This window comes from Thalassophryne amazonica, chromosome 15 (assembly GCF_902500255.1).
Source record: "Thalassophryne amazonica chromosome 15, fThaAma1.1, whole genome shotgun sequence".
NCBI lineage: Eukaryota > Metazoa > Chordata > Actinopteri > Batrachoidiformes > Batrachoididae > Thalassophryne > Thalassophryne amazonica.
In genome coordinates this window covers 57,460,227-57,486,294 of record NC_047117.1, presented here as the reverse complement: position 1 = coordinate 57,486,294, position 26,068 = coordinate 57,460,227, and the positions used below count along the sequence as shown (strand labels likewise).

Sequence of the window (26,068 nt, the reverse complement as noted above, 5' to 3'; positions counted from 1 at the left end):
TATATATATATATATATATATATATATATATATATATACACATACACACACACACATACATACACACATACATACATACCTCAGCAAAAATGAGTACACCCCAGTTGAAAACTAAGATTTTAATCAATCTTGGCATAACTGATTTCAAAATTTTGACAAAACTGAGTTTTATACATTTGTTTTACTCATTTCAATGATATTTAAAGCCCTATAGTTTTGAATCTCTAGCCACACAGCCACCAGAGATATTACGGTAAAAGTGTTCTTGGGCTACATTTTGCTTGACTTGTATGAGCTTTTTAAACACACCTCACAATGCAGTGAGACCTAGAGCAGTACCATCTCAGCTCATCCACACACTTCAGCAACCCCGCACCACTCTTGGGAGCACTGATGTGTTACAAACGGTGCAGGCATACCAGCCACCGTCCCCCAGAAGTCGACAAAGGCCATAACTACTGAGGAACAAACCTAGGTAAACTAGACAGCTACCACCCCAAACACTGCCCAGCTCATAATTTGGCTGTCTGTCATCCAAATTTTTTTTCCCAACTGTTGGGAGCACTTTCCCTGCAGTCACTGGAAATTTCCCAAATTTCCCTCATCTTTGACCAATCTGATGCAAAAGTTAGTCATCTGGAGATACTAACTCAAGTAATACTCCCAACAAGTTTGGTGAAAGTGCACCCAGACATTTTTTTTTTTAAGTAGTTTTGTTCTCTCTCTCTCACACTCACGACTGATTACATCACCCTGCTTGCTGTGCTTACAAGGTGAAAAAACAAACACCAGTTGTCGTTACAGTCTTCTTCCTGTAATTAAACATCAAATACCTTTTCCCGCTTGAGCAGAGGGGTGTGGAACTCCCACAACAGCTATGTGGGCTTCGTCCAGGACCTGGGCCGCTGCTGCACCCAGCAGGTCCTCTCCAATGTTCAGAGCCAGCAGCAGGTTGCGGGGCAGTGGAAGAGACTGCACTCCCTCATCAGCCTGCACGTCCCGCACAGACACGGCACTTTGGTAAACATGGCCGTTTGGGTCTGTGTGGCAGACAGAGATTAAAGGGAATAGTTAATAAGTATTACACTAGTCAGGCATGCCCATGCTACTTCAACCAGGAGCAACAATAATAAGAGCAATCTCACAGTGATGCTCAGTTCAAACCAGGGGTGCACTGACGGTAGTGCTCGATATTCAGTTCAGACACAGCCTCATATAGATGTATGCTCGTTACTACGGTAACATGAGTAGCAAAACTGGAAATGACAAGTCAGCAGTTTGGAAAGATTTTAAAATAAATGGAGGTAACAAAAGCAAAAGTGGATTAATACCTACAGCTTTACTGCAACACCTCTTCTGATTACCCAATTTCGTATCCCACCAGGGGTAAAATTCATAAAAATTCACTAGTAAACATTTTTGAATGAATATTCTCATCCTTTCACTTTGACTAAGTGAAGCTTTGTTCATTATTTTTCCTACAAATTAAAATCTAAGAAGTGGAATGACAGAGCAAGGTGCTTCTGGGGTCTAATTTTCCAATTACAAATTAACTGAATGTCAGTTAGGGATGGGTACCAAAACTCGGTATTGAACCAGCCCTGGTGCTAAATTATTAAAGACCAGAGTATTGATAACTTTGGAGGGGGGGGGGGGGGCTTCACACCTTTGTGCACATTTCAACAGCAGGGACCACCCTGAGAAGTGAGTTTGTCAGAACTTTTTTCCAGGGCCATGTAAATCCTTTCTGCAACTTTTGACTTGCTGTGAAATGCCGCTGAGTGGGGCTCAATGCTGACTGGTTGAACATGTGCATGGGAAGGCAACAACAACACAATTTGTGAAAGTGAACAGAAATGAGCAAAATAACTGCCATGGAGAGAAATGGTGACAGATGAACCAATGAGGAGGTTCAGCAAGAATTCAAATCCTCAAGGAGGAAAGTGAAAATCTACAGCAGTGGACATGGATACCGGTGAAATGAAACAGTGCCAAGAGAAAACTTTAGGAGATTTTTTTCTTCCTACAAAAAGTATCAGACCGATAAGCAGTACTGGTCGTACTGTTAAAATCTATTTAAATGGCACCCATCCCTAGTGTCAGTGTAACTGTAAAGCAGTTTTAGCTGGGATGGTCACTCAGCAAAAAAAGTACTATATTCAGTCTGATCATACACACATCTGACTCCTGAATATACTGTGGTGATCAGGTGGAAAATTTAAATTGTTCACAGACTTGTTGAAAATTGTGTAAACAATGAAAATTTGCAGCAGAATTTAACAAGTAAGAAATCAATAGCTGAGACTCAAGTAAGCAACAGTGTGTGAGGCACAGCGCTTCATCCAACCTGGGGGTGTTGCTGCCACGACTGATCACCACGTCAGTGGCAACACTGAAACTGTCCTGAGCTGTTTCAATTCCAAGTCCATCAAACTACACTGTGCTGAGGGGCGCATGCTCTCACTAAAAATATTTAAAGTTTAGGCTTACACATATAAAGCAGGTAGATGTTTCTATCCCTGTATGAAGCAGAGAAGCTGAGCGGGGCCAGGCCATCCTCCTCCTCCTCCAGCCGATATCGTTGCAGGGTGTTGTGAATTGGTCTCTGCAGGTACAGGAAATAATCTCCTTTCTGTTGATCGAGAAGACATTAACCAACGAGGTTTTAGGAAAAAGAAGGGAAAAACAAAGAACTTCATTGTGTGTCTTTGGGGTGGGGTAACAATCACAGCTCACCTATCACAGAGTGACTAATGAAAAATGACTGAAATTTGATCAGGCAAAGTAGTTAAGAGACATTCTCCCTCAGGATCGGTCACTTTTCATTAGGCTGTGACAGTAACCACCTCTGATTTTCTTAAAAGTTTAGTAACAAGTATCTTCCACCAAGTAAACATACACCAACTTTATATACTGCACACAAGGCCCCCCGAGAACACTTTTTCCTTCATACCAGTTTGCATTTTAGTAATTTTGAGTGTGACATTTAGTGACCTCTGTCAGGGTCAGGTAGTGGAATTTTGTCCTGCAAAAATGTGGTGTGTGCTCACTTGGTGGTAGTTCCATCCTGTCACTTATGTTTTAAGAAAAAGCTGAGCTGTTTCTGTCACAGCCTGTCTGATCTTTAACCATTCTGTCCATATGTGGATGAAAAGTGTATTACTTGTTCTGTTGTGAAGATGACACACTGCTGTGTCTTTGCCACAATACTGGTGCTCCACCTAAAGACAAAAATGTAACAGCATCAACAATTCCATTTTTCTTCAACGTTGCCCGAGTCTTGAAATTAACTACCGTATTTTCCGCACCATAAGGCGCACCTAAAAGCCTTAAATTTTCACAAAAATCGGCCGTGCGCCCTATAATTTGGTGCGCCTTATGTGCGCAGTGAATTCCAAAATTTGTAAAAACGACCGACGTTGTCTTTGACCGTCGGAATATCTGACCATTTCCCGCTGACACAAGGACGTAATACGTAAAGTACGTACGATAGCAGCGTAGAGTACGTATGCTGCCAGCGATACACCAATCGGAGAACATTACGTAATACGTAAAGTACGTACGCTGATAGCGTAGAGTATGTATGCTGCCAGCGATAAACCAATCGGAGAACATTACGTAATACGTAAAGTACGTACGCTGATAGCGTAGAGTACGTATGCTGCCAGCGATAAACCAATCAGAGAAGAATCCGTGAGTCTGTGGTACGTACACTTACTCCCGCCACTCCTCCGGTAGTTACCGTATACTACAGGTATCCTGCAAAACAACATTTGTTTGTCTAAGGACCCCCGAAAATGGCGCCCGCGAAGAGACATGCTTACGAGGCACAATTCAAACTGCAGGCTATCAGTTACGCGGTTGTTCATGGGAATAGAGCAGCTGCGAGAGGAAACAAGAAAATGAACTGCGCCAAGTTAAAAAGACCAAACGGAGTTTCCGCAGAAACAAAGCGAGGTGGCCACAGCTAGAAGACCAGCTGTTCAATTCAGTCACAGAAGATGAAGACTTCGATGGATTTGTGACAGAACCATAATAAAAAATAATGTGAGTACCATATTGTTAAATACTGGTAGTTCAAAGTTGTTAAAAAGTTCAAATCAGCTTACCGTTTTGCTTCCGTGACTTTTTTTTTTGTAGACTATATGTTTTAGCGTGCGCCTTTTGTAAGGGTTAAGTACCCGGTAATTGAGGGCGCGCCTTATAATCCGGTGCGCCTTATGGTGCAGAAAATACGGTATGTTCTTTTCACAAAAAGAGCAGTAAAGGATCCAAACAAAGGAGTCTACATGGACTCGGGTTTTTACAGAGATCACGATGGCTACTGTTGCTCACCTGATGACCTCGTCTTGTGCCAGAACTACTTCTATGTGCTGCTGGGGAGCAGAAAGGAGCTTATCCAGGAGTCTCACTGCTCCTCTCTGGAACAAGACAACAGGCTCAGCTCCAGGTGCACAGTGGACCTTCCAAATATCTGAAGACACCTGGAGAGAATAGTGAGGGAAAAAAGCAAAATAAATGTAATTCACAAGGAAACATTATTTCAGTACATGCAGTCATACATACGTATTCATGCTGACAATCTCCTGCATCACAACACTGTGCTATCATAACAGATGTATTCAACACCAAGTCTAAATTAGAACAAAGAACAGTGACAATACTTCCCTAGCATAACTACATGTGGAAAATACCAGAGTATAATTACTCAATTACTTTAAGTACAAATTTCAAGTGTTGGTACTTCAAGTGTTACTAATTTCTGCTGTTATACTTTACTCCACTGTATCTGATGCAAATATTATCAGAGCTACTCTACCACATTTATTTTGACATCTTTAGTTACTCATTATGTTGTAGACTCGTATCAACAATACAAAGCGAAAACCAATAAACACACGTTACGCCAATAAGGTTTTAAGTAAAGGCCTGAGTAGGGATGGGCATCGAGAACCGGTTCCTTTCGGGTATCGTTAAGAAATGATTCAATCCACCGACATCAATAAGCTTTGTGCTTAACGATTCTGTTATCGGTCCTTCAGAGTGGCCGTTGTTTTGGTGGGTGTTTGTCAGGAAAATGATCATTTCTCTACATTGATTACAGACCCTGCAGCGGGTCCTTATCAACTTTTCTGCAGCGCGGCTTTGCTTTGAACCTTGAACCAATCGAAGTGTGGTTCGCAGATTGAAGCAATGCTTCGGTCGATTGCTTCGTTTATTTATTTCTTTCGCTTAATTTTCCCCCGCTAAAACCCTAAAGAGCATGTGTCTGAGTATTATTTACCTTTTCTATGTTAAACGGACCTGTTATGGTCTTATGAAACAGTTGATAGATGTATTTTATAACTTAAAAACGGGAGCGATGCTAACGCGTTAGCATGTCTATGGCATTTTCAATGTTAAAAGTTAGCATTAAGCAATTGCAGCCGCCATCACGTTCGGGTGCATTTGTTTTCAAATTGTAATATTCCTTAAATTTATTTTTGCTTATATATTAATAATCTAATGATTATTATATACAATTTTAGAGAAAGAGACAAAAAGAACCTGAATAGAAACACAACAGAAAATATATAATAGCAACTAACATAAATACATACAGAAATAAATGTTTCCTGTGAACACCTAGTGACTCTCACACCTCCATTTCATCCCTGTCTTATTTAAGTTGACAGTGACAGTTTGTTTCGGTCAAACCATATTTTCAGTTTGTTAATTTCTTCAGTGATTTCCTCCAGAACTATCTGCCAAACTAGAAAACTGCTGCATCCTAGTAAGAGCAGACTACTGGAATTAATTTGAATAAGTTGTATTTTTTTTTTCTCACCTAAATGGATTCAGCACTCACTCCAGTTTATTGTCTGGAATAGTCCCAGATTGCATTTCAGAGCTTCTAGAATTCAAACATTTTCGTGCAGGTGGTGTTGGGGGTAATTTTGGGTTTCAGCTTTTTTTTTGTTTTTCACCACTTTCATCCCTGAATATGAGTTGTGATTCACTTTTGTGCGGATTAAAGTTACTAACTGGGACTCCTGTCTTGTTGCGAGAAAGAAACGAGAATCATCCTCCGTTCTGTTCGCACAGCTCCAAACGCTGCGCGGCTCTCTGACACGTCAAGATGGAATGATAGAATTCAGTCTGAATTAATAACTTCAAAGCGAAACAGTTTTGTTTATTTTTATTTATGTCCAGAGATCAACAGTGACTAATTTCATATTTATTTACTTTAAGACTCAAGGAAATACATAGAAAACCTGTAAAGCCTACTTTTAGTACAAAATTCACGAGGTATCGATAAGGAATCGGATCGATAAGCAGAATCGATAATGGCATCGATATAGATAAAACCTTATCAATACCCATCCCTAGGCCTGAGTACTTCTTCCAGCACTGAGCACAGCTGTGTGCAGTAATATGTGAATGCTCAAATTAATGGGACACTGTAGTTCCTTTAGTGTAAAGTTCCTTTAATAATAAGGACAGTGAATATTTCCACAGAGTAATTCAGAGCCTGACAACATTTGTCCAAAATTAGTTCCCTAAAACAAAATAAACAGGCCTGTTCACACTTACAGTTGCTTTGAAGGCTTTATCTAAAAGGATGTCTTCTTTCCAAATTCTTATCACCTTGAAAACCAAGAGAAAACATGATTTGTGAGACAGCTTCAGATAGAATTTTGCAAAGATAAGAGAACAAATCACTAAATGAGAAAATAACTGTTCAAGGAAGGAAACAAAAATGTTTGATTAATGCACTAATTAGCTAGGAAAATGGTAAATGCATCTTCTTTTTCTGTTTTCTAAGTCTACTGCAGCAATGGACCTGTTGGAGATTTAAAGCCACAAAACTGGGTGTAACCATTTGGGAAAACATTTACCATATGAAAAGCAGAGTCAGTACAGTTTTATATACTCACTGTATGGCTTCAATTATCTGGCAGCAAATCAAAGGGGAAACTCCCAAACAAACAAACCACAAATATCTACCTTGCTGTCCGATACCGCCACATATTCTTTGGTGTGCGAGTTGTAAACTGCTGAACATGTCAGAATCTGTCCTTGTTTCACTGTCCAGCTGCCCAGCGGCTTCTGGTCAGAAACCTGTCAGAACCACAAACATAAAGGCCAGTTAACTGCAACATTGCTAAATGTGTGTGAAACATTTTTTAAATAAAGTCACAGATTTTGTTTATTATTTATTTTATGTTTGTTTGATTGATTTTGTTCTATTTGTGTCCAGAGATCGAGGATCCAGTGACCAATTTCATATTTATTTACTTTAAGACTCAATAAAATGTTAACATAGAAAACCCGTTAAGCCTGTTTTTTGAACACAGAAAATTCACAGGAGGTACTGATAAGAATCAATCAAGAATCGGATCGGTAAGCGGAATCGATAATGGCAATGACAGACAAAATCTTATCAATACCCATCCCTAGTAACAAGTTGGGTGGAGAGTGTTACACGCACCTCTAAATGCCACAAACATGCCGTGTACGTCACAGTAGGTTAACCCTACATTTTGAGCTTGAAATTCATCACTTACCTCTTGTACAGCTTCAACACCACAACATACCTCTTTACCTCACTATAATCATGAGAGTTTCTTACTGGATAGCGTACGGTTGAGGCAGTTTCTTACTGGATAGCATACGGCAGAGGGAGTTTCTTATCGGATGGCGTAAGGTCGCGGCAGTTTCTAACTGGATGACTTACGGTCGTGGCGGTTTCTTACTGGGTGGCGTACTGTTGCGGAGGTTTCTTATTGGATGTTGTACGGCCACTGAAGGTTTTATTGGATGCCATACAGTTGCTGTGGTGTCTTATTGGATGCCATACGATCGCAGTGGTTTGTCATTAGATACCGTACGGTCGCAGTGGTTTCTAATTGGATACCATATGGTCACCGCAATTTCTAATTGGATGCCATACGGTCACTATGGTTTCTCCTTGGATCTGGCACAATCACCGCATTTTCTTGTTTCTGATTGGATGCTGCACGATCACAGCGGTTTCTTGGTGGGTGCCACATGACTATGGTGGTTTCTAACTGGATGCTGCACAATAGTGCCAGTTTTTTATTTGTTGTGAGAAAACGCAATACAGTACCATTATCAATAGCCACTTTTTATTTATTTTTTTGGTGTGTTTTTGTATTTGACTTCAATGCAAAGTCTTCTGTCACTGATGTATTTATTTGCTTTGTAATAGAAGAACTTGTGCTGATTTGGTTTCCCATTGATAAATCTCTGGGAAAACAAATCATGCTGCTAAATAAAGTAATTATAACAAGCAGCGCGAAGCGGTGTAGCCGCCGAGCGAAGCATGGATGTTGACAGAGACGTGACGTCATAGTCCATCTGACTCAGTTTCCGCCATGACCGCAAACTGGAAGCACGCTTTCGTCACTGCAAACAGGAAGTTAAAACAGGAAGTACACAAGAAGCATGATGGGCGAAATGAGGTGCATGATGGGAGAACGCCGTTACCCGGTTACTGCTGTCGCTGTGGCGGTCGTCCCGCCGGACACCAGCGAAAGGCTGGCGTAGGAATACACTGAGCGAGCCCCTTCCATCAACAAAGTAGTTCTGAAAAACTTAATATATTCCGTTCACGTACTAATTAAAAAGCAGGAAAGGCAGGAAACACATTCACTCATTTTCACAATGAAACGTTAATAGTTTTCATTGGAACTGTTTAGAAACTACAAACTGTTTACAAGCCTCAGTGTAACAGGAAAGTGGGGAAAAAGTTTTTGTAATTGTAATGTAATATGTTGTCAGTAGTGCTGGGTTGATAAGATCGATTTGCCGATTTTTTTTTTTTTTTTAAATCGATTTTAAAATCCCACAGATCGATTTGTACGTCCAAGATCCGTCACTGGAAAAATGCCGCTGTAGTTGGTCCCTTCTGCTGTTTTTGAGGGTGTGAAAATGATCATTCTCTACACTGATTGTGGACCAGGTGGTTCTGATTTCGAGCAGGTCCACAATTAGGGATGAGTATCGAGAACCGGTTGTTTTTGGGTATCATTAAGAAATTATTCGATCCACTGACATCAATAACCTTTTTGCTTAACGATTCCCTTATTGGTCCTTCAGAGTGGCCATTGTTTTTGGGGATGTTTGTCAGGAAAATGATCATTTCTCTACATTGATTACAGACCCTGCAGCAGGTCTGTAATCAACTTTTCTGCAGCACGGCTTTGCTTTGAACCTTGAACCAATCGAAGCAGTGATTCGCAGATTGAAGCAGTGATTCGATCATTGCTTCGTTGATTCATTTTTTTTCTCTTTCGTTTTATCTTAATTTCCCCCGCTAAAACCCCAAAGAGCATATAGCTGTATTATTTACCTTTTTTATGTTAAACCGACCCATTATGGTCTTCTGAAACAGTTGACAGATGTATTTTATAACTTAAAAATGGGACCGATGTTAACATGTTAGCATGTCTATTGCATTTTCAATGTTAAAGTTAGCATTAAGCAGTTGCAGCTGTCAGCACGTTCGGGTGCATTGTTTTCTGTATAATAAGCGCTTGTTGTCGTAAAAGAGTCAAATGTATTATAAATTGTAATATTTTTTAAATTTATTTTTGTTTATATATTAATAATAGCACACCACAGAATCTCTTCTCTGCTGTTTGCGGACGATGTGGTTCTGTTGGCTTCGTCAAATCAGGACCTTCAGCATGCAATGGGGTGGTTTGCAGCCGAGTGTGAAGCGTCCGGGATGAAAATCAGCACCTCCAAATCCGAGGCCATGGTTCTCGACCGGAAAAAGGTGCTTTGCCCTCTTCAGGTAGGTGGAGTGTCCTTGCCTCAAGTGGAGGAGTTTAAGTATCTCGGGGTCTTGTTCACGAGTGAGGGACGGATGGAGCGTGAGATCGATAGACGGATCGGTGCAGCATCTGCAGCGATACGGTCACTGTATCGGACCGTCGTGGTGAAGAGAGAGCTGAGAAGGGGGGCAAAGCTCTCGATTTACCGATCGATCTACGTTCTGATCCTCACCTAAGGTCATGAGATTTGGCTCATGACCGAAAGAACGAGATCACGAGTACAAGCGACCGAGATGAGTTTCCTCCGCAGGGTGGCTGGGCGCTCCCTTAGAGATAGGGTGAGGAGCTTGGTCACTCAGGAGGAGCTCGGAGTCGAGCCGCTGCTCCTCCACGTCGAAAGGAGTCAGTTGAGGTGGCTCGGGCATCTTTTCCGGATGCCCCCTGGACGCCTCGCTGGAGAGGTGTTCCGGGCACGTCCCATTGGGAGGAGGCCTGGGGAAGACCCAGGACACGCTGGAGGGACTACATGTCTTGGCTGGTTTGGGAACGCCTTGGGGTTCCCCCGGAGGAGCTGGGGGAGGCGTGTGTGGATCGGGAGGTCTAGGCGGCTTTGCTTGAGCTGCTGCCCCCGCGACCCGACTCCAGTTAAAGCGGAAGAAAATGGATGGATGGATGGATGTTAATAATAGCAACCACAACAATAATACTAATAATAACTAATCTAATGATTATATGCAATTTTAGAGGAAAAGAACCTGAATAAAAAAACAGAAAATATAAAACCAACTAACAATGAACATACATAAATAAATAAATACATACACTCAACAAAAATATAAACGCAACACTTTTGGTTTTGCTCCCATTTTGCATGAGATGAACTCAAAGATCTAAAACTTTTTCCACATACACAATATCACCATTTCCCTCAAATATTGTTCACAAACCAGTCTAAATCTGTGATAGTGAGCACTTCTCCTTTGCTGAGATAATCCATCCCACCTCACAGGTGTGCCATATCAAGATGCTGATTAGAGTCAGAGCTGCGTGTCGTCAGAGCGAGCTGCAAAAAGTTTGTACCTGAGTTTTCAGAGGTGGTGTTTGTAGTTGCCATCTGCCACGCCGGTGTTTGCCAACCCGGACAGTGGGAATACCACCTCAACCGGCAACTTAGCCCCGCGACTGGACAGCAACAACGTCCGAGGCCCGCCCAACGTGGTGAATTCACTGAGGCCGCGCGCTGCGTCATTAGAGCCGCGCGTCACGAGTGCCGCTTCCCCGAGGCCTCGTGCAGCCACCACGGATCCATCAGCGCGGAAACACCGAGGCCGCGCGGCACCAGCGCAGTGCAGATCCATTCCGGTGACAAACAACACAGGCTGTTAACATCGGCGATCGACAAGCTGCTCATAAGCCGACCATGGGGCCTAAGAAGGTTCTGACAGCGGAGGAAGGTGACGATATTAAAAAATCTCTGGACTTTCTATCAGAGGAGATTTCTGTTGTGAAGCAGCAACAGAAATCAATCATGGATCTGGTGGAGGAAGTGAAGGCATTACGGCTCCAGAATGCCGAGAAAGACCGGCATCTGGTGCAGCTGGAAAATAGAGTGGCTGAATTGGAGCAGTACACCAGAATTAACGACGTCATCATCACCGGTCTTCATATCAAACCACGGTCCTACGCACGGGCGGTAACAGATGAGAGCGGAGGGGAGCCCAGTGAACAGGAGGTCAGCTCTGTGGAAAAACAGGTTGCTGATTTCCTCCTATCTAAAGGTATAGAAATGGATTTAAATAACATTGAAGCGTGCCACCCTCTGCCCCGGAGAAATGACGGTGATAAACGAACCGTCATCATGAGATTCATCAACAGAAAACACAAAACAGCACTGTTAAAACAAGGAAGAAAACTGAAAGGGACAAACGTATTCATCAATGAACATCTCACCAAACGGAATGCCGACATCGCCAGGAAAGCACGCTTCTTGAAGAAACAGGGAAAAATCCAGCACACATGGACTTCAAACTGTAAAATATTCATCAAACTGAACGGATCACCAGAACAAGCAAAAGTCATGGCAATAAGGAACATCGAGGAGCTGGACAAATATGAACAATAGTGTTTCTTAAAGCGAGGATCTGGACAAATATGACCAATAAGGTATGAGGACACAAACACATCACAACACCATGACACAGACCAGAGGAACCTATTCATCTACATCTGGAGACAAGAAGGATATAACTCAAAGGATTGCTGATCATGGAAAAGTAGAACTGAGACCATTTAAATACACAGACCACAATGTACTGGACTTGGAGCACGATATAGACCCGGACAATAAATTCTTCTCAAATATCAATGACAGTTGTTGCTATTATACAGATGAACAGTTTAATCGGATCATTAAAACGGATAACAAATTATCAATAATCCATTTCAACAGCAGAAGTCTATATGCAAACTTTAACAACATTAAAGAATATTTAAGTCAGTTTAAAAAAATATTTAACATAATTGCTATATCAGAAACATGGATCAATGAAGATAAAGGAATGGATTTTGAACTGGATGGATATGAATTTAATTGTGTAAACAGAAAAAATAAGAGTGGAGGAGGAGTGGCTGTGTATGTGGATAAGAACATGGATTACAAAATAGTAGACAATATGACAACTGTGATTGATAACTTATTACAATGTATAACTATTGAAATATGTGAAGAAAAAAGCAAAAATGTATTAGTCAGCTGTATATATAGAGCACCAGGATCTAGTATTGAAACATTCACTGACTGTATGGGAAAAATGTTCTCAAAAACTAACCAAAAAACTGTGTTCATTTGTGGTGACTTAAATATTGATCTGCTCAAATAAGCATAAAATAACAGATGAATTTATCAGTATAATGTACAGTATGAGTTTATATCCAAAAATCACCAGGCCAAGCAGAATTACATCCCATAGTGCCACCTTAATTGATAATATATTCAGCAATGATATTGAGAATAACACTGTGAGTGGATTATTAATCAATGACATTAGTGATCATCTACCAGTTTTCATCATTTATAATAGAAACCATCGGCGGAATCACCCAGAGGAGAAAATAAAATACAGGCGAGTGCGGACAGAGGAAAACATGAACACACTAAAGAAGGATTTACAGGAGCAAAACTGGGAAAAGGTATACAGTGAAAGTGATGTTGATAGTGCATATGAAACTTTTTTACAAATATTTACATCATTATATGATAAAAATTGTCCAATTAAACAAGACTACAGAAAACAAAAAATCCAAGCTCGACCATGGATGACGAAAGGGTTACGAAATGCATGTAATAAGAAAAATACACTGTATAGAGAATTCATAAAACTAAAGACTAAAGAGGCAGAAAATAGATATAAGAAATACAAAAATAGATTAACTAATATTATACGGGTATGTAGGAAGGAATATTATAGTAACATATAATAAAAACAATATTAAAGGAATATGGGATATATTAAATAGCATTATCAAAAATGGTAATAAAAAACAGAGTTACCCTCAGTATTTCATTGATAATAATGTCAAGAAGGAAAATAAGGATGAGGTAGTCAACGGTTTTAATAATTTTTTTGTAAATATTGGACCAAGCTTGGCAGAAAAAATTCCCGATTCCCAACCTGAGGATTGGGATAATAATCTCATAGAAAGAAATCCCTGTTCAATGTTCCTCACAGCAGTGGATGGAAATGAAATTATAGACATTGTGAATAATTGTAAATATAAAACATCTACCGATTTAAATGAAAATGATATGGTGGTGGTAAAACAGGTCATTGAATGGATTGTAGAACCATTAACATACATCTGTAACTTATCATTTCAAACCGGTAAATTTCCCAATCAAATGAAAATAGCTAAGGTTGTGCCGCTGTATAAGACTGGGGATAGACACCACTTCACAAATTATAGACCTGTTTCTTTGCTTCCACAATTTTCCAAATTATTAGAAAAGTTATTCAATAATAGATTAGACAAATTCATAAATAAACATAAATTACTTACTGATAGTCAATATGGATTCAGAGCACATAGTTCAACATCACTTGCATTAATAGAATCAGTTGAGGAGAATACAAACGCCATTGACCACAAATTACATTCAGTTGGAATATTTATAGACCTTAAAAAGGCTTTTGATACAATCAATCATGACATATTAATCAATAAACTTGAACAGTATGGGATTAGGGGGTTGGTGTTGCACTGGGTGAGAAGCTACTTAAGTAACAGAAAACAGTTTGTGAAGTTGGGGGAATATACATCATCATGTTTGGACAATGCTTGTGGCGTCCCACAGGGGTCAGTATTGGGTCCAAAACTGTTTCTAATTTATATAAATGATATTGTCAATGTTTCCAAAATATTAAAATTAGTATTATTTGCAGATGACAAGCATTTTTTGTTCAGGGGGGGATTTGCAGGAGTTACTGAGGAGGATCAGTATAGAAATGGGAAAATTGAAAATATGGTTTGACAGAAACAAATTATCATTAAACTTAAGTAAAACAAAATACATGTTATTTGGCTATTGTAATACAGACATACAGGTTCAGTTACAAGTCGAGGGGGTAGATATTGAAAGGGTACATGAAAATAAGTTTCTGGGGGTGATAATAGATAAGATAAACTGGAAGACTCATAAAACATATACAAAGTAAACTGTCAAGAAGCATTTCAGTTCTAAACAAAGCGAAACATTCTGGACCACAACTCACTCCGCATTCTTTACTGCTCACTGGTTTTACCATATTTACAGTACTGTGCAGAGGTATGGGGTAATACTTATAAAGGTACAACACTATCACTATCAGTAATGCAGAAAAGAGCTATAAGAATTATTCATAATACTGGCTATAGAGATCATACAAATCCACTATTTTTACAATCCAAATTCTTAAAATTCACAGACTTGGTTAATTTTCAAACAGTACAAATTGTGTATAAAGCAATAAACAATTTACTTCCAGCAAATATTAAAAATATGTTTTTTAACAGATCAGGGGATTACAGTCTGAGGGGGAAATTTAATTTAAAGCATCAGTGGGCACGAACAACATTAAAAGGTTTCTGTATTTCTGTCTGTGGGGTGAGGATGTGGAACAGATTGGGAGTGGGGCTCAAGCAATGTCCAAGCATGAACCAGTTCAAACAGCGGTACAAAAATATGTTTTTTTCTGGGTATAGGGAGGAGGAAGGGTAATGAGGGTTAGGGTGTTTTTGTTTTTTTGCTTCGGCTTGTAAATACATAGTATTTTGTATGTAAGTAGGTATGTGTAGGTGTATATTTATGTTTGTGTATATATATGTGTATATATGTATATGGATGTGTGTATGTATATATGTATGTGTGTATATGTATGTATATATATATATTGATATCGGTTTAGGTGTATAGGAATCTATGTGTATATGTGGCAAAGGGTATTACTGGTTGTGGGGAAGAAGGGGTAGGGATAAACAAGCTGATGCTTCACCCTACCCCTTTTCGGACATGTTGGGTACACAGTAGGAACTTTTTTGTTGTTGTCTTTACTGATCTATCTTGTAATTGTTGTTGTATCAAATGTTCGAAATAAACAGTTTTCATTCATTCATTCAGACACCATGATTAGTGCACAGGTGTGCCTTAGACTGCCCACAATAAAAGGCCACTCTGAAAGGTGCAGTTTTGTTTTATTGGGGGGGGGGGGGGGGGGGGGATACCAGTCAGTATCTGGTGTGACCACCATTTGCCTCATGCAGTGCAACACATCTCCTTCGCATAGAGTTGATCAGGTTGTCAATTGTGGCCTGTGGAATGTTGGTCCACTCCTCTTCAATGGCTGTGCGAAGTTGCTGGATATTGGCAGGAACTGGTACACGCTGTCGTATACGCCGATCCAGAGCATCCCAAACATGCTCAATGGGTGACATGTCCGGTGAGTATGCTGGCCATGCAAGAACTGGGACATTTTCAGCTTCCAAGAATTGTGTACAGATCCTTGCAACATGGGGCCGTGCATTATCCTGCTGCAACATGAGGTGATGTTCTTGGATGGCACAACAATGGGCCTCAGGATCTCGTCACGGTATCTCTGTGCATTCAAAATGCCATCAATAAAATGCACCTGTGTTCTTCGTCCATAACAGATGCCTGCCCATACCATAACCCCACCGCCACCATGGGCCACTCGATCCACAACATTGACATCAGAAAACCGCTCACCCACACGACGCCACACATGCTGTCTGCCATCTGCCCTGAACAGTGTGAACCGGGATTCATCCGTGAAGAGAACACCTCTCCAACGTGCCAAATGCCAGCGAATGTGAGCATTTGCCCACTCAAGTCGGTTACGACGACGAACTGGAGTCAGTTCGAGACCCCGATGAGGATGACGAGCATGCAGATGAGCTTCCCTGAGACGGTTTCTGACAGTTTGTGCAGAAATTCTTTGGTTATGCAAACCGATTGTTTCAGCAGCTGTCCGAGTGGCTGGTCTCAGACGATCTTGGAGGTGAACATGCTGGATGTGGAGGTCCTGGGCTGGTGTGGTTACACGTGGTCTGCGGTTGCGAGGCTGGTTGGATGTACTGCCAAATTCTCTGAAACGCCTTTGGAGACGGCTTATGGTAGAGAAATGAACATTCAATACACGAGCAACAGCTCTGGTTGACATTCCTGCTGTCAGCATGCCAATTGCACTCTCCGTCCAATCTTGCGACATCTGTGGCATTGTGCTGTGTGATAAAACTGCACCTTTCAGAGTGGCCTTTTATTGTGGACAGTCTAAGGCACACCTGTGCACTAATCATGGTGTCTAATCAGCATCTTGATATGGCACACCTGTGAGGTGGGATGGATTATTTCAGCAAAGGAGAAGTGCTCACTATCACAGATTTCGACTGGTTTGTGAACAATATTTGAGGGAAATGGTGATATTGTGTATGTGGGAAAAGTTTTAGATCTTTGAGTTCATCTCATACAAAATGGGAGCAAAACCAAAAGTGTTGCGTTTATAATTTTGTTGAGTGTACATGCACAGAGAAGTGTTTCCTGTGACTCTCACACCTCCATTTCATCCCTGTCTTATTTAAGTTTAATGACAGTTTGTTTTGGCCAAACCATATTTTCAATGTATTAATTTCTTCAGTGATTTCCTCCAGAACTATCTGCCAAGCTAGAAAACTGCTGCATCCTAGTAAGAGCAGAATACTACTGGAATGAATTTGAATAAGGAAAGTTGTTTTTTTTTTCTCACCAAAATGGTTGCTGCACTCACTGCAGTTTATTGTCTGGAATAGTCCCAGATTGCATTTCAGAGCTTCTAGAATTCAAACATTTTCGTGCAGGTGGTGTTGGGGGGTAATTTTGGGTTTCAGCTTTTTTTGTTTTTCACCACTTTCATCCCTGAATATATCAATCGTGAGTCACTTTTGTGCGGATTAAAGTTACTAACTGGGACTCCTCTCTTGTTGCGAGAAAGAAACGAGAATCGTCCTCCGTTCTGTTCACACAGCTCCAAACGCTGCGCGGCTCTCTGCCAAGACAAGCTAGAACGATAGAGTCCAGTCGGAATTAATAACGTCAAAGGAACACACTGTTTTTTTAATTTTTATTTATGTCCAGAGATCAAGGATACAGTGACCAATTTCATATTTATTTACTTTAAGACTCAATGAAATACATAGAAAACCTGTAAAGCCTACTTTTAGTACAAAATCCACAAGAGGTATCGATAAGGGAATCAATAAGGAATCTGATCAATAATGGCATCGATAGATAAAATCTTATCAATACCCATCCCTATCCACAATTTATTCATCAACCTCTGTCAAAAGCTATTTAAAGAAGTCAATCATGATGACCTGGACTCTTGTCTGTTGCAAGAAAAAAAAAAAAAAAAGTCCGCCGTTTAATTTACAGTGGTGTTTTGTTTGTTTTGTTTTTTTGTGTTCGTTCCTCATAATGTCCCTTTTCCGTGGGAGAGAGCGCGAAGGTTCTGTGGTGTGGACTGATTTTTCAGCCACGCAGCAAGTGCTGGTGGAAAAGACTGACTGAATTGCCAGTCAGTCTGCGTGGCTGTGGGAGTTCTCCTGCAGCATGCTGGACAGCCAGCACTGTAGGGTAGACTTTGACCGTTTGCCCTGGGAAAATCTTTAAATTTATAACTCCCTGAAACACCGTTGCCTGCATTTTGAGGGCCACATTTTGTTAAGTAAAGCCATAGTTTTTTTTTTTTTTAACCCTTGTTACAGCCTTACTTTAAACCCAAAAGTAACAAGGCATCAAGCCAAAACATGGAAGCCTGTGTCAGGGTCAATGAGCCAAGTACCTCTGGCGTCCTCTTTTGGCTGCCATTCAGCCTGTTTGTAAAATAAAAAGGAAGGGGATTGGTCCATGCTATCAGTCTTATAGCTGCCGGCCAATATTATCAGCCGATATAAGCCCTTTTCAATGTACTCACTACCGGCCAAAATTCTGCCGACAGAACGCCGATAATTTCTCATAAACAGAACAGTTACTGAAATGTTTGTGTTGGCAATGTAAAATGTCCTTGCACCGTCTGTCCAGTAGATGGAGCTGTGACTCCAACTGAGAGCTGCTTACACCCCTGCTTAAATGTGTTCATCACCGGCCCCCGTATTTCGCCGTCACACTGCACTGATCGGCTGACAAAAGCATACAAGTAAGTTTATAAGGATGTTGTTTGTAATAACATTGCGATTACATTCACCCCACATTTCTCCCTTTTCAGCTTAACTCAGTTTGATCAACTCAAACAGTTTGTAGTAATGTGTCAAATGTGCTTCATTGCGTCGGTCACGCTTTTTATTAAGCCCACGTTGTGTAGACCTTATTTCTAGCATGAAAAACTTTTGTTTACTGCTAAGAGGTTGAAACATTCAGATTCACTGGTCATCCAGAAGGGTTCTGGGAATTACAGCCGTTCGCCATTAACCCTCTGGGGCCGATGCCGTCGTATACGATGGCTGGGACCAAGCTTTACTAAATTATAAACTTTTTAATGACATGAGACAGAAACTTACTTTTTTTTTTGCTGAAAAGTTAACTCCACGGACTTTCGATCCACCGTCAGCCATCTTGGTACTCCTCATAGAAGATGTGTGATGACGTGTGCAATGTAAGTGTCCAATCGGAATTGGTTCTCCGTCACATGGTTTTCCAAAATCCAATCGTAGGGCAGATTTACCTCACGTGATATGGCAAAGATCATTTTCAGGAGTGATATCTTACTAGTTGGCCCGTTTGAATAGCCCCCTAACTGCTCCAATTGCATTTTTTTAACTTGAAAATTCTTCTCTGCTATAAAGTTAATCAATATGAGGACAAAGCTTCAGCTTTTAGCTCATGCCTTTTTTGTTAAGGGTTCAAAAAAGAACATTTTATTCATTTGAAACATTTTTCTGCTGATTTATCGGCTATGGGCAAATTTATCGATTATCTGCATTTTTTTCATCCAAATATCGTTATTGGCCTCAAAAAAAAAACCATATCGGTCAGGCTCTACTACTAATACTTCATTAATTTGCTGTCAAATGCCAATATAATACTAGTATTAATATGTTGCATAACTAGACAATTAGGTAAAGCTCAAAAACGGTTTTAACTACACTAACCCAAATCAATATCAGATCGAATCAAAATAATCAGTTCTGAATCTTAAGATTTTTGAAATTTGAATTGATACCCAGCTCTAGTTGTCAGTGCCACATAAGTCAGGAGAATAAATCTTTTTCATTAAAAAAGTGATGTTTACACAATAAATCATCAACCCCTGAAGAAAAGTATTACAATAATATTGTGCAATTGAATCTTCAATTTTTTGCAGTATGTCAAACAACTTCATTATTTTTCCATAGAGAAAAACAATGCTTCGTTATATTAATTTTAGAATTTACATTTTTTTTATAATAATTTTTCGTGGTTAGGTTTTATATGAGGTGCGGAAGTATTTAAAAGAGGTATTTTTAAAGTGTGCACACATTCCGAAATAAATGCGTCTGCAGCTGGAAGACTCACAGCAGCTAGCTAAATTTGTGTCCGAACATCACTGTTTCAGATACCTTATACACCGTCACCGTCCTGGTGGAGTCTGTTACGACGACATGGTCGCTATCTCTCCCCTCTTCCACTCCTTGAACAGGTAAACGTGAAGCGTTATGAGGTGGAACAAGTCCGCACAACGTGTAGCCCTCAAACAACACCGCCATGCTACCGGACGACAAGAACGTGGAATCCGTCCCCTTCTCGCGAGAACACTCCTTCTTCTTTTTGAACATTTACAGCAGCTGACATCCTTGGTGTTGCATTACCGCCATCTGCTGGAGCTCCATCTCAAGGCATTTTGTTTGAAGCGCATGAAGTTGGTTCTCCACCCCGGGACCACACAGTATTTATGTATTATAAATCCATACATTAGAAAGACCTTAATTAAACCTTAATTAATTTCTTATAATATAAATGGGTGATTTATGAAGTAAATCCTTTCAGGTAATCCTTTTCAGTGTGCGTAAGCCACCTCATTCGATGCAAAAACTGCAGCGTAAGCTTCTTCGAGATGTTCCGTTAGGCCAATTAACAGCACAAAAAGGCATATTATTATTGTAATTCTATTTGTAATCAAGTGTTCGCAAAGGACTCCTTTGCTCATGCTAATATAAGGTGTACGTGATGCTTGTGACTTAGAAATGATTCTGTCAGTTTAAAAACACGTGACTAATTAAATCCATCATGAATCACTGCTTTAAGGTGATCATCTTGGTCTTGTTGTCAGGCACATTCTGAAAACAAGCATCACTTACGAATTAATAAAAAAAATTCAACTTCTTTGTTTGTGTTTATCAGCGGATCACCGGCTTTAGAGTGCATACTGCCACCTTCTGTAGCAGCATGTGTAGAATCATATCAGTTATACTAAGTCAATACAATACAGAATGTGAAGGAAAAAAAAAAACAATCAAAACAAACAATAAATATTTTAACACTATTAAGACAGAACACAAGTTTAATAGTTTTACTACAACCATGCAGCATTTTAAAAGACTGCTGAAAATTGCCGCATTGATGTGTTAATTCCAACAGTGACCTTATTTTTTTTTTCAAAAGCACACTTACTATATCTTGTTACAGCTGGTTTTAATAGGTTTAACTGATTGCAAGAATAATGAGTGAGTCTGATCCAGATATCAGACATTATGATTAATATGTATTGCTCTTTATTTATTTATTTATTTGGAATAATATAGCAAACACAATTTGGAATTGTTGCCCCTGACCTCCACAGTAACTTAAATATGGCAAAACTAGTGAGCAGCAGAGAATGTGGAGTAATTTCTGGACCAGAGCCCATTTTTCTTAATTTAATGCTGGAATACGTTTTGATGGTTTACAACCCCAATTCCAATGAAGTTGGGATGTTGTGTAAAATATAAATAAACAGAGAATACAATGATTTGCAAATCCTCTTCAACCTATATTCAATTGAATACACCACAAAGACAAGATATTTAATGTTCAAACTGATAAACTTTGTTTTTGTGCAAATATTTGCTCAATGGATGCCTGCAACACATTTCAAAAAAGCTGGGGCAGTGGTATGTTTACCACTGTGTTACATCACCTTTCCTTCTAACAACACTCAATAAGCATTTGGGAACTGAGGACACTAATCCCCAAAAGTCTCAGCCATTCACATGCTATGATGGGGTGAGGATCACCACTTTGTGAACAACTGCATGAAAAAATAGTCCAACAGCTTAAGAACTGTTTATCAACGTTCAATTGCAAGGAATTTAAGGATTCCATCATCTACAGTCCATACTATAATCAGAAGATTCAGAGAATCTGGAGAAGTTTCTACACGTAAGCGGCAAGGCCGAAAACCAACATTGAATGCCTGTGACATTCGATCCCTCAGGTGGCACTGCATGAAAAACCAACATCATTGTGTAAAGGATCTTACCAAGTGGGCTCAGGAACACTTCAGAAAACCACTGTCAGTTAACACAGTTCGTCGCTACATCTACAAGTGCAAGTTAAAACTCTACCATGCAAAGCAAAAGTCATACATCAACAACATCCAGAAATGCCGCTGCCTTCGCTGGGCCCAAGCTAATTTGAAATGGACAGACACAGAGTGGAAAAGTGTGCTGTGGTCTGATGAGCCCACATTTCAAATTGTTTTTGGAAATCATGGACGTTGTGTCCTCTGGACAAAAGAGGAAAAAGACCATTCAGATTGTTACCAGTGCAAAGTTCAAAAGCCAACATCTGTGATGGTATGGGGTTGTGTTAGTGCCCATGGCATGGTCAACTTACACATCTGTGATGGCACCATCAATGCTGAAAGGTACATCCAGGTTTTGGAGCAAGCAACACATGCTGCCATCCAAGCAACGTCTTTTTCAGGGACATCCCTGCTTATTTCAGCAAGACAATGCCTAGCCACATTCTGCACGTGTTACAATAGCGTGGCTTCGTAGTAAAAGAGTGCTGGGTACTAGACTGGCCTGCCTGCAGTCCAGACCTGTCGCCCATTGAAAATGTGTGGCGCATTATGAAGTGCAAAATACGACAACGGAGAGCTCGGACTGTTGAACAACTGAAGTTGTACATAAAGCAAGAATGGGAAAGAATTCCACCAACAATGATTCAACAATTAGTGTCCTCAGTTCCCAAATGCTTATGGAGTGTTGTTAGAAGGAAAGGCAATGTAACACAGTAGTAAACATATCACTGTCCCAGCTTTTTTGAAATGTGTTGCAGGCATCCATTTAAAAATGAGCAAATATTTGCACAAAAACAATAAAGTTTATCAGTTTGAACATTAAATATCTTGTCTTTGTGGTGTATTCCATTGAATGTAGGTTGAAGAGGATTTGCAAATCATTGTATTCTGTTTTTATTTACATTTTACACAATGTCCCAACTTCATTGGAGTTGGGGTTGTACTCCATATCATGAACAAAGTCCTCCACAAGCCTCCAACAATAGGCCTAGGCTATAAAAAAAAGCACTGTTTTCAATAAAATATCTGGGAAATATAAGGGTTAATATTAGAACATATCCCTGAACTGTCATTGCTGTTACTCTGTGTCAGTGATGTTACCACATACAACTTAACAGCACTGACGGTAACAGTACAGACAAAAAACACAAAATACACTTTCACTCATGAACCACATGCTTACTGTGCTGATACTTTCACCCTGGTTGCATCTCTCACCATGCCTCTTACGTCCCTAGTTGTTCCTCCTTTCTCTCAAGCACATAATAAGCACAAATTACAGTAACAGCACTGACAGTGAATGAACATACTGGGCCAAAAATCAGGAGTACTTACCAAATTTAGAAGACACAAGCCACCACTTCTGCCATTTTGAATTCACTCCAAAATTAAGTAGAAGGGAGACACCTTTTGGCCACTGAAATAACTAAATTAATAGCGTCTGTTCAGCCTCTAGAAAATGTGGTTTGGTAACAGCACTGACACTGAATCGCAGAACAGACACTATTAGTGGAAAAATAAAAATATACTTGAATATACTTGAATTATGAACCTTGTCCCTGGGGAAATGTCCACAATGTTTTTAGTAGATTAAGCCAAAACCTTGTGCTAAATTCATGCTAAATTTGACAAAAAAGGGCATTGCAAATTTTAACCCAGCCCACTGGACAGCATTTTGTGAATTGCTAATTTTATATTTATTATTTCTAAAATATAAAGTGTCGATAATAATTTTTTGGACTCCATCTATAGAATATAGTTCTTAGTATTTTAGGGTGTTTAATTCCCTTACGTGAGTTGTCTGATGAACCTTTCTTCCAGCAGCTAGTCATAGGACACAAAATGTTCAGTTGCTGTGAAATGACCCTGTTATTGTGTTTGTTTACTTTTATGTAAAAATGCCAGAAGACGTTCAGGTTGCTGCTCCATTATTTTCAATTGGAATCACTGTGAGTTGCAATCGCTTTGTTTGCTCTATGGTCTCTACTGCCATCTACTGGCCAGTAGTGTTCATGGCAGTATTCGCCCTAAGTATTGAGATATCCCATAATCTATTGCACGCCTGAGAGTTGTTGCAGCCTCTTGCTGCAGCTAAAGAAATAAAAATGTACATTTTGGTTGTATAATGTTCATTTACATTTGTCGTCGTGGATTCTGTTGTTTAACTGCAGCAACTCTCCCACGCACAAAAAACAAAACAAAAACAAAACTGGTACGCAAAGGATTATGATAAGGGTCTGAGCGTCAGTAGATGGCAGTGTTCTATGCATTTTGACCCCAGTTATATCAGACGGTTGAGTCATAACAACTTGACTTTTGGCTTGTGCAAAAAACTTTTTTTAACATATGAATACAATGGCATATTTTACAAAAGCATATTTGTATGTAAATACCAACATACATGTCATGTCACATTAATGTGTTGGTTTTTACATAAAATGAATGAGTCAACCAATCAGTGTTAGTGGAGGCTCATTTGGCCATAATCCCTTTGGCATCTCTCTGTGTTTGTTACAAAACTTCAGAATTAGTGCATTATTTAAAATTAAAAGATATGTGTTATATTTTAACTTTGTACAAATGACAGAATTGACATTAATGGAGTTATTCTATCTGGATTAATTTTTTAAAAAATCAAAACCATGAGTCAAAACTGTTTTATTTTCCAAGACCTCTGCCTCACTGCGGCACTGCTGTATCCTGTTAAGGAATAATGGCTTGTTTTATGTGCGCAGAGTTGAGTTTAGCTCCTGTCAACTGCTTCACTACTGCAAAATATGTAGTAAACAGGAGCTTCCAGCAGTGGGCAGGGGGCACAAAGACAGAAGTGCTGAGTTATTGTTTGGGTCTGTGGTTGCCTTTGATGCTACCAGAAGTGATCGTGGTGTTAAAACTCACAATCAGCTTGTTAGTAGTTTACTGAAAGTTATCGGTTAGCTGTAGCTTCTGATAAATTCTTGGGTGGTTTATCGGTTTAGGTTTATAAAAGATAACTTTTCAGTTACCTGATTATCTGTTATCAAAGCTAACTTTTTGATTAGCTGTGCCCACCACTGCTTACATAGAACATTCTCACATTTAACAAACATTTATGAAAAGAATATTTTTGTTTCGACTGAAATATGAGAAACAACAAAGGATTTTGGCTGCCATATTGGCTGTCATCTTTGTTCATATATGTTAAATCAAATCTTTACCAAAAATGCATAATGCTCCTGTCCATTGACATTGCCTAGGCTATATAAAGCCAACAAAAATTCATAAACACATGACCAGAAGCACATAACCTGTGATAAAAACTTGATTGGTGGCCATCTTGAAATTTTGAGTGGCTATCCAGTAAATCTGTAGACTTAGCCTGAAGAGAAGATGTACAAAAAAATGTCATGCTTCTTTGTCTAACTGAAGTATTTTCCTGATAAAACTGATGTATCTGCTGCACTACAGCAGCTACAAGGGCTGAAAGAAAGAAGGGACAACTGTTACAAATCAAGTGTAAAACAGTTGACGGGATTAACACAGTTGACTGTATCAGCAGGATTTATTGTTGTTTACGCTTACATTGAGTGTTTTTGATAAGTATATTAACTATTACTATTATAATACAGAACATAACAATGAACAAGTCCAATTACATAGTAATTACATAAAAGCATGTGATTCAGATAATACTATTAGAAGGGATTAAATTAACTGGTCAAAACATTATTATCTCTCTCTTGCTTTCTCTTTCCAGTGTATTCCTCTTTGGTAATCACACCACGCTTGTCTATCTTGAGCCCTTGTCTTCACTCTTTGGTGTGAATCTTTCCCTTTGACCTTATCCAACATTATTATTCGTTTCCTTCCCTCCTCTTGGCCTTTTTCTTCCATCTTTCCCTTAATGGCAAGAAGAAGGTAGATGAGAAAATGATAAGTCCTGTCCACTTACTAAGATGAAATTTTAACAGCGCAGAGTTGATCAACACTGGAGTCCATTGGCACAATGGTAGGGTTGATTCAACACTATTTTTAATGGGGCCATATGCAGTCACTGTAGCACTAATTCCATGCTGCAAAATTTGACTGAGGTAAGTTTTATTCATACAGCAGCTTTAAATAATAAAAATGTAAGAGATGGCTTTATGGATTAAAAAATTAAATTACAAGCAGTTCAATTTCATTCAATTCAATGTATTTATTTATTTATTCATATAGCACCAAATCACAACGTTATCCGAA

General features: G+C 39.6%; 1 protein-coding gene across 1 annotated transcript in view; it reads right to left on the bottom strand.

Moving 5' to 3' along the window:
* Window positions 1–20,096, bottom strand: part of nol11 (nucleolar protein 11) — a 59,808-nt gene extending 39,712 nt beyond the window's left edge. Inside the window, exons 1-7 of the mRNA XM_034188834.1 lie at window positions 19,905–20,096; window positions 6,988–7,101; window positions 6,574–6,627; window positions 4,336–4,484; window positions 3,164–3,221; window positions 2,491–2,632; window positions 834–1,040 (exon numbers count right to left, since the gene is read on the bottom strand). Coding sequence (XP_034044725.1) covers window positions 834–1,040; window positions 2,491–2,632; window positions 3,164–3,221; window positions 4,336–4,484; window positions 6,574–6,627; window positions 6,988–7,101; window positions 19,905–20,051 — 871 coding nt within the window. The 5' untranslated portion in view covers window positions 20,052–20,096. The remainder of the gene's footprint in view (window positions 1–833; window positions 1,041–2,490; window positions 2,633–3,163; window positions 3,222–4,335; window positions 4,485–6,573; window positions 6,628–6,987; window positions 7,102–19,904) is intronic.
* Window positions 20,097–26,068: the final 5,972 nt, after the last annotated feature.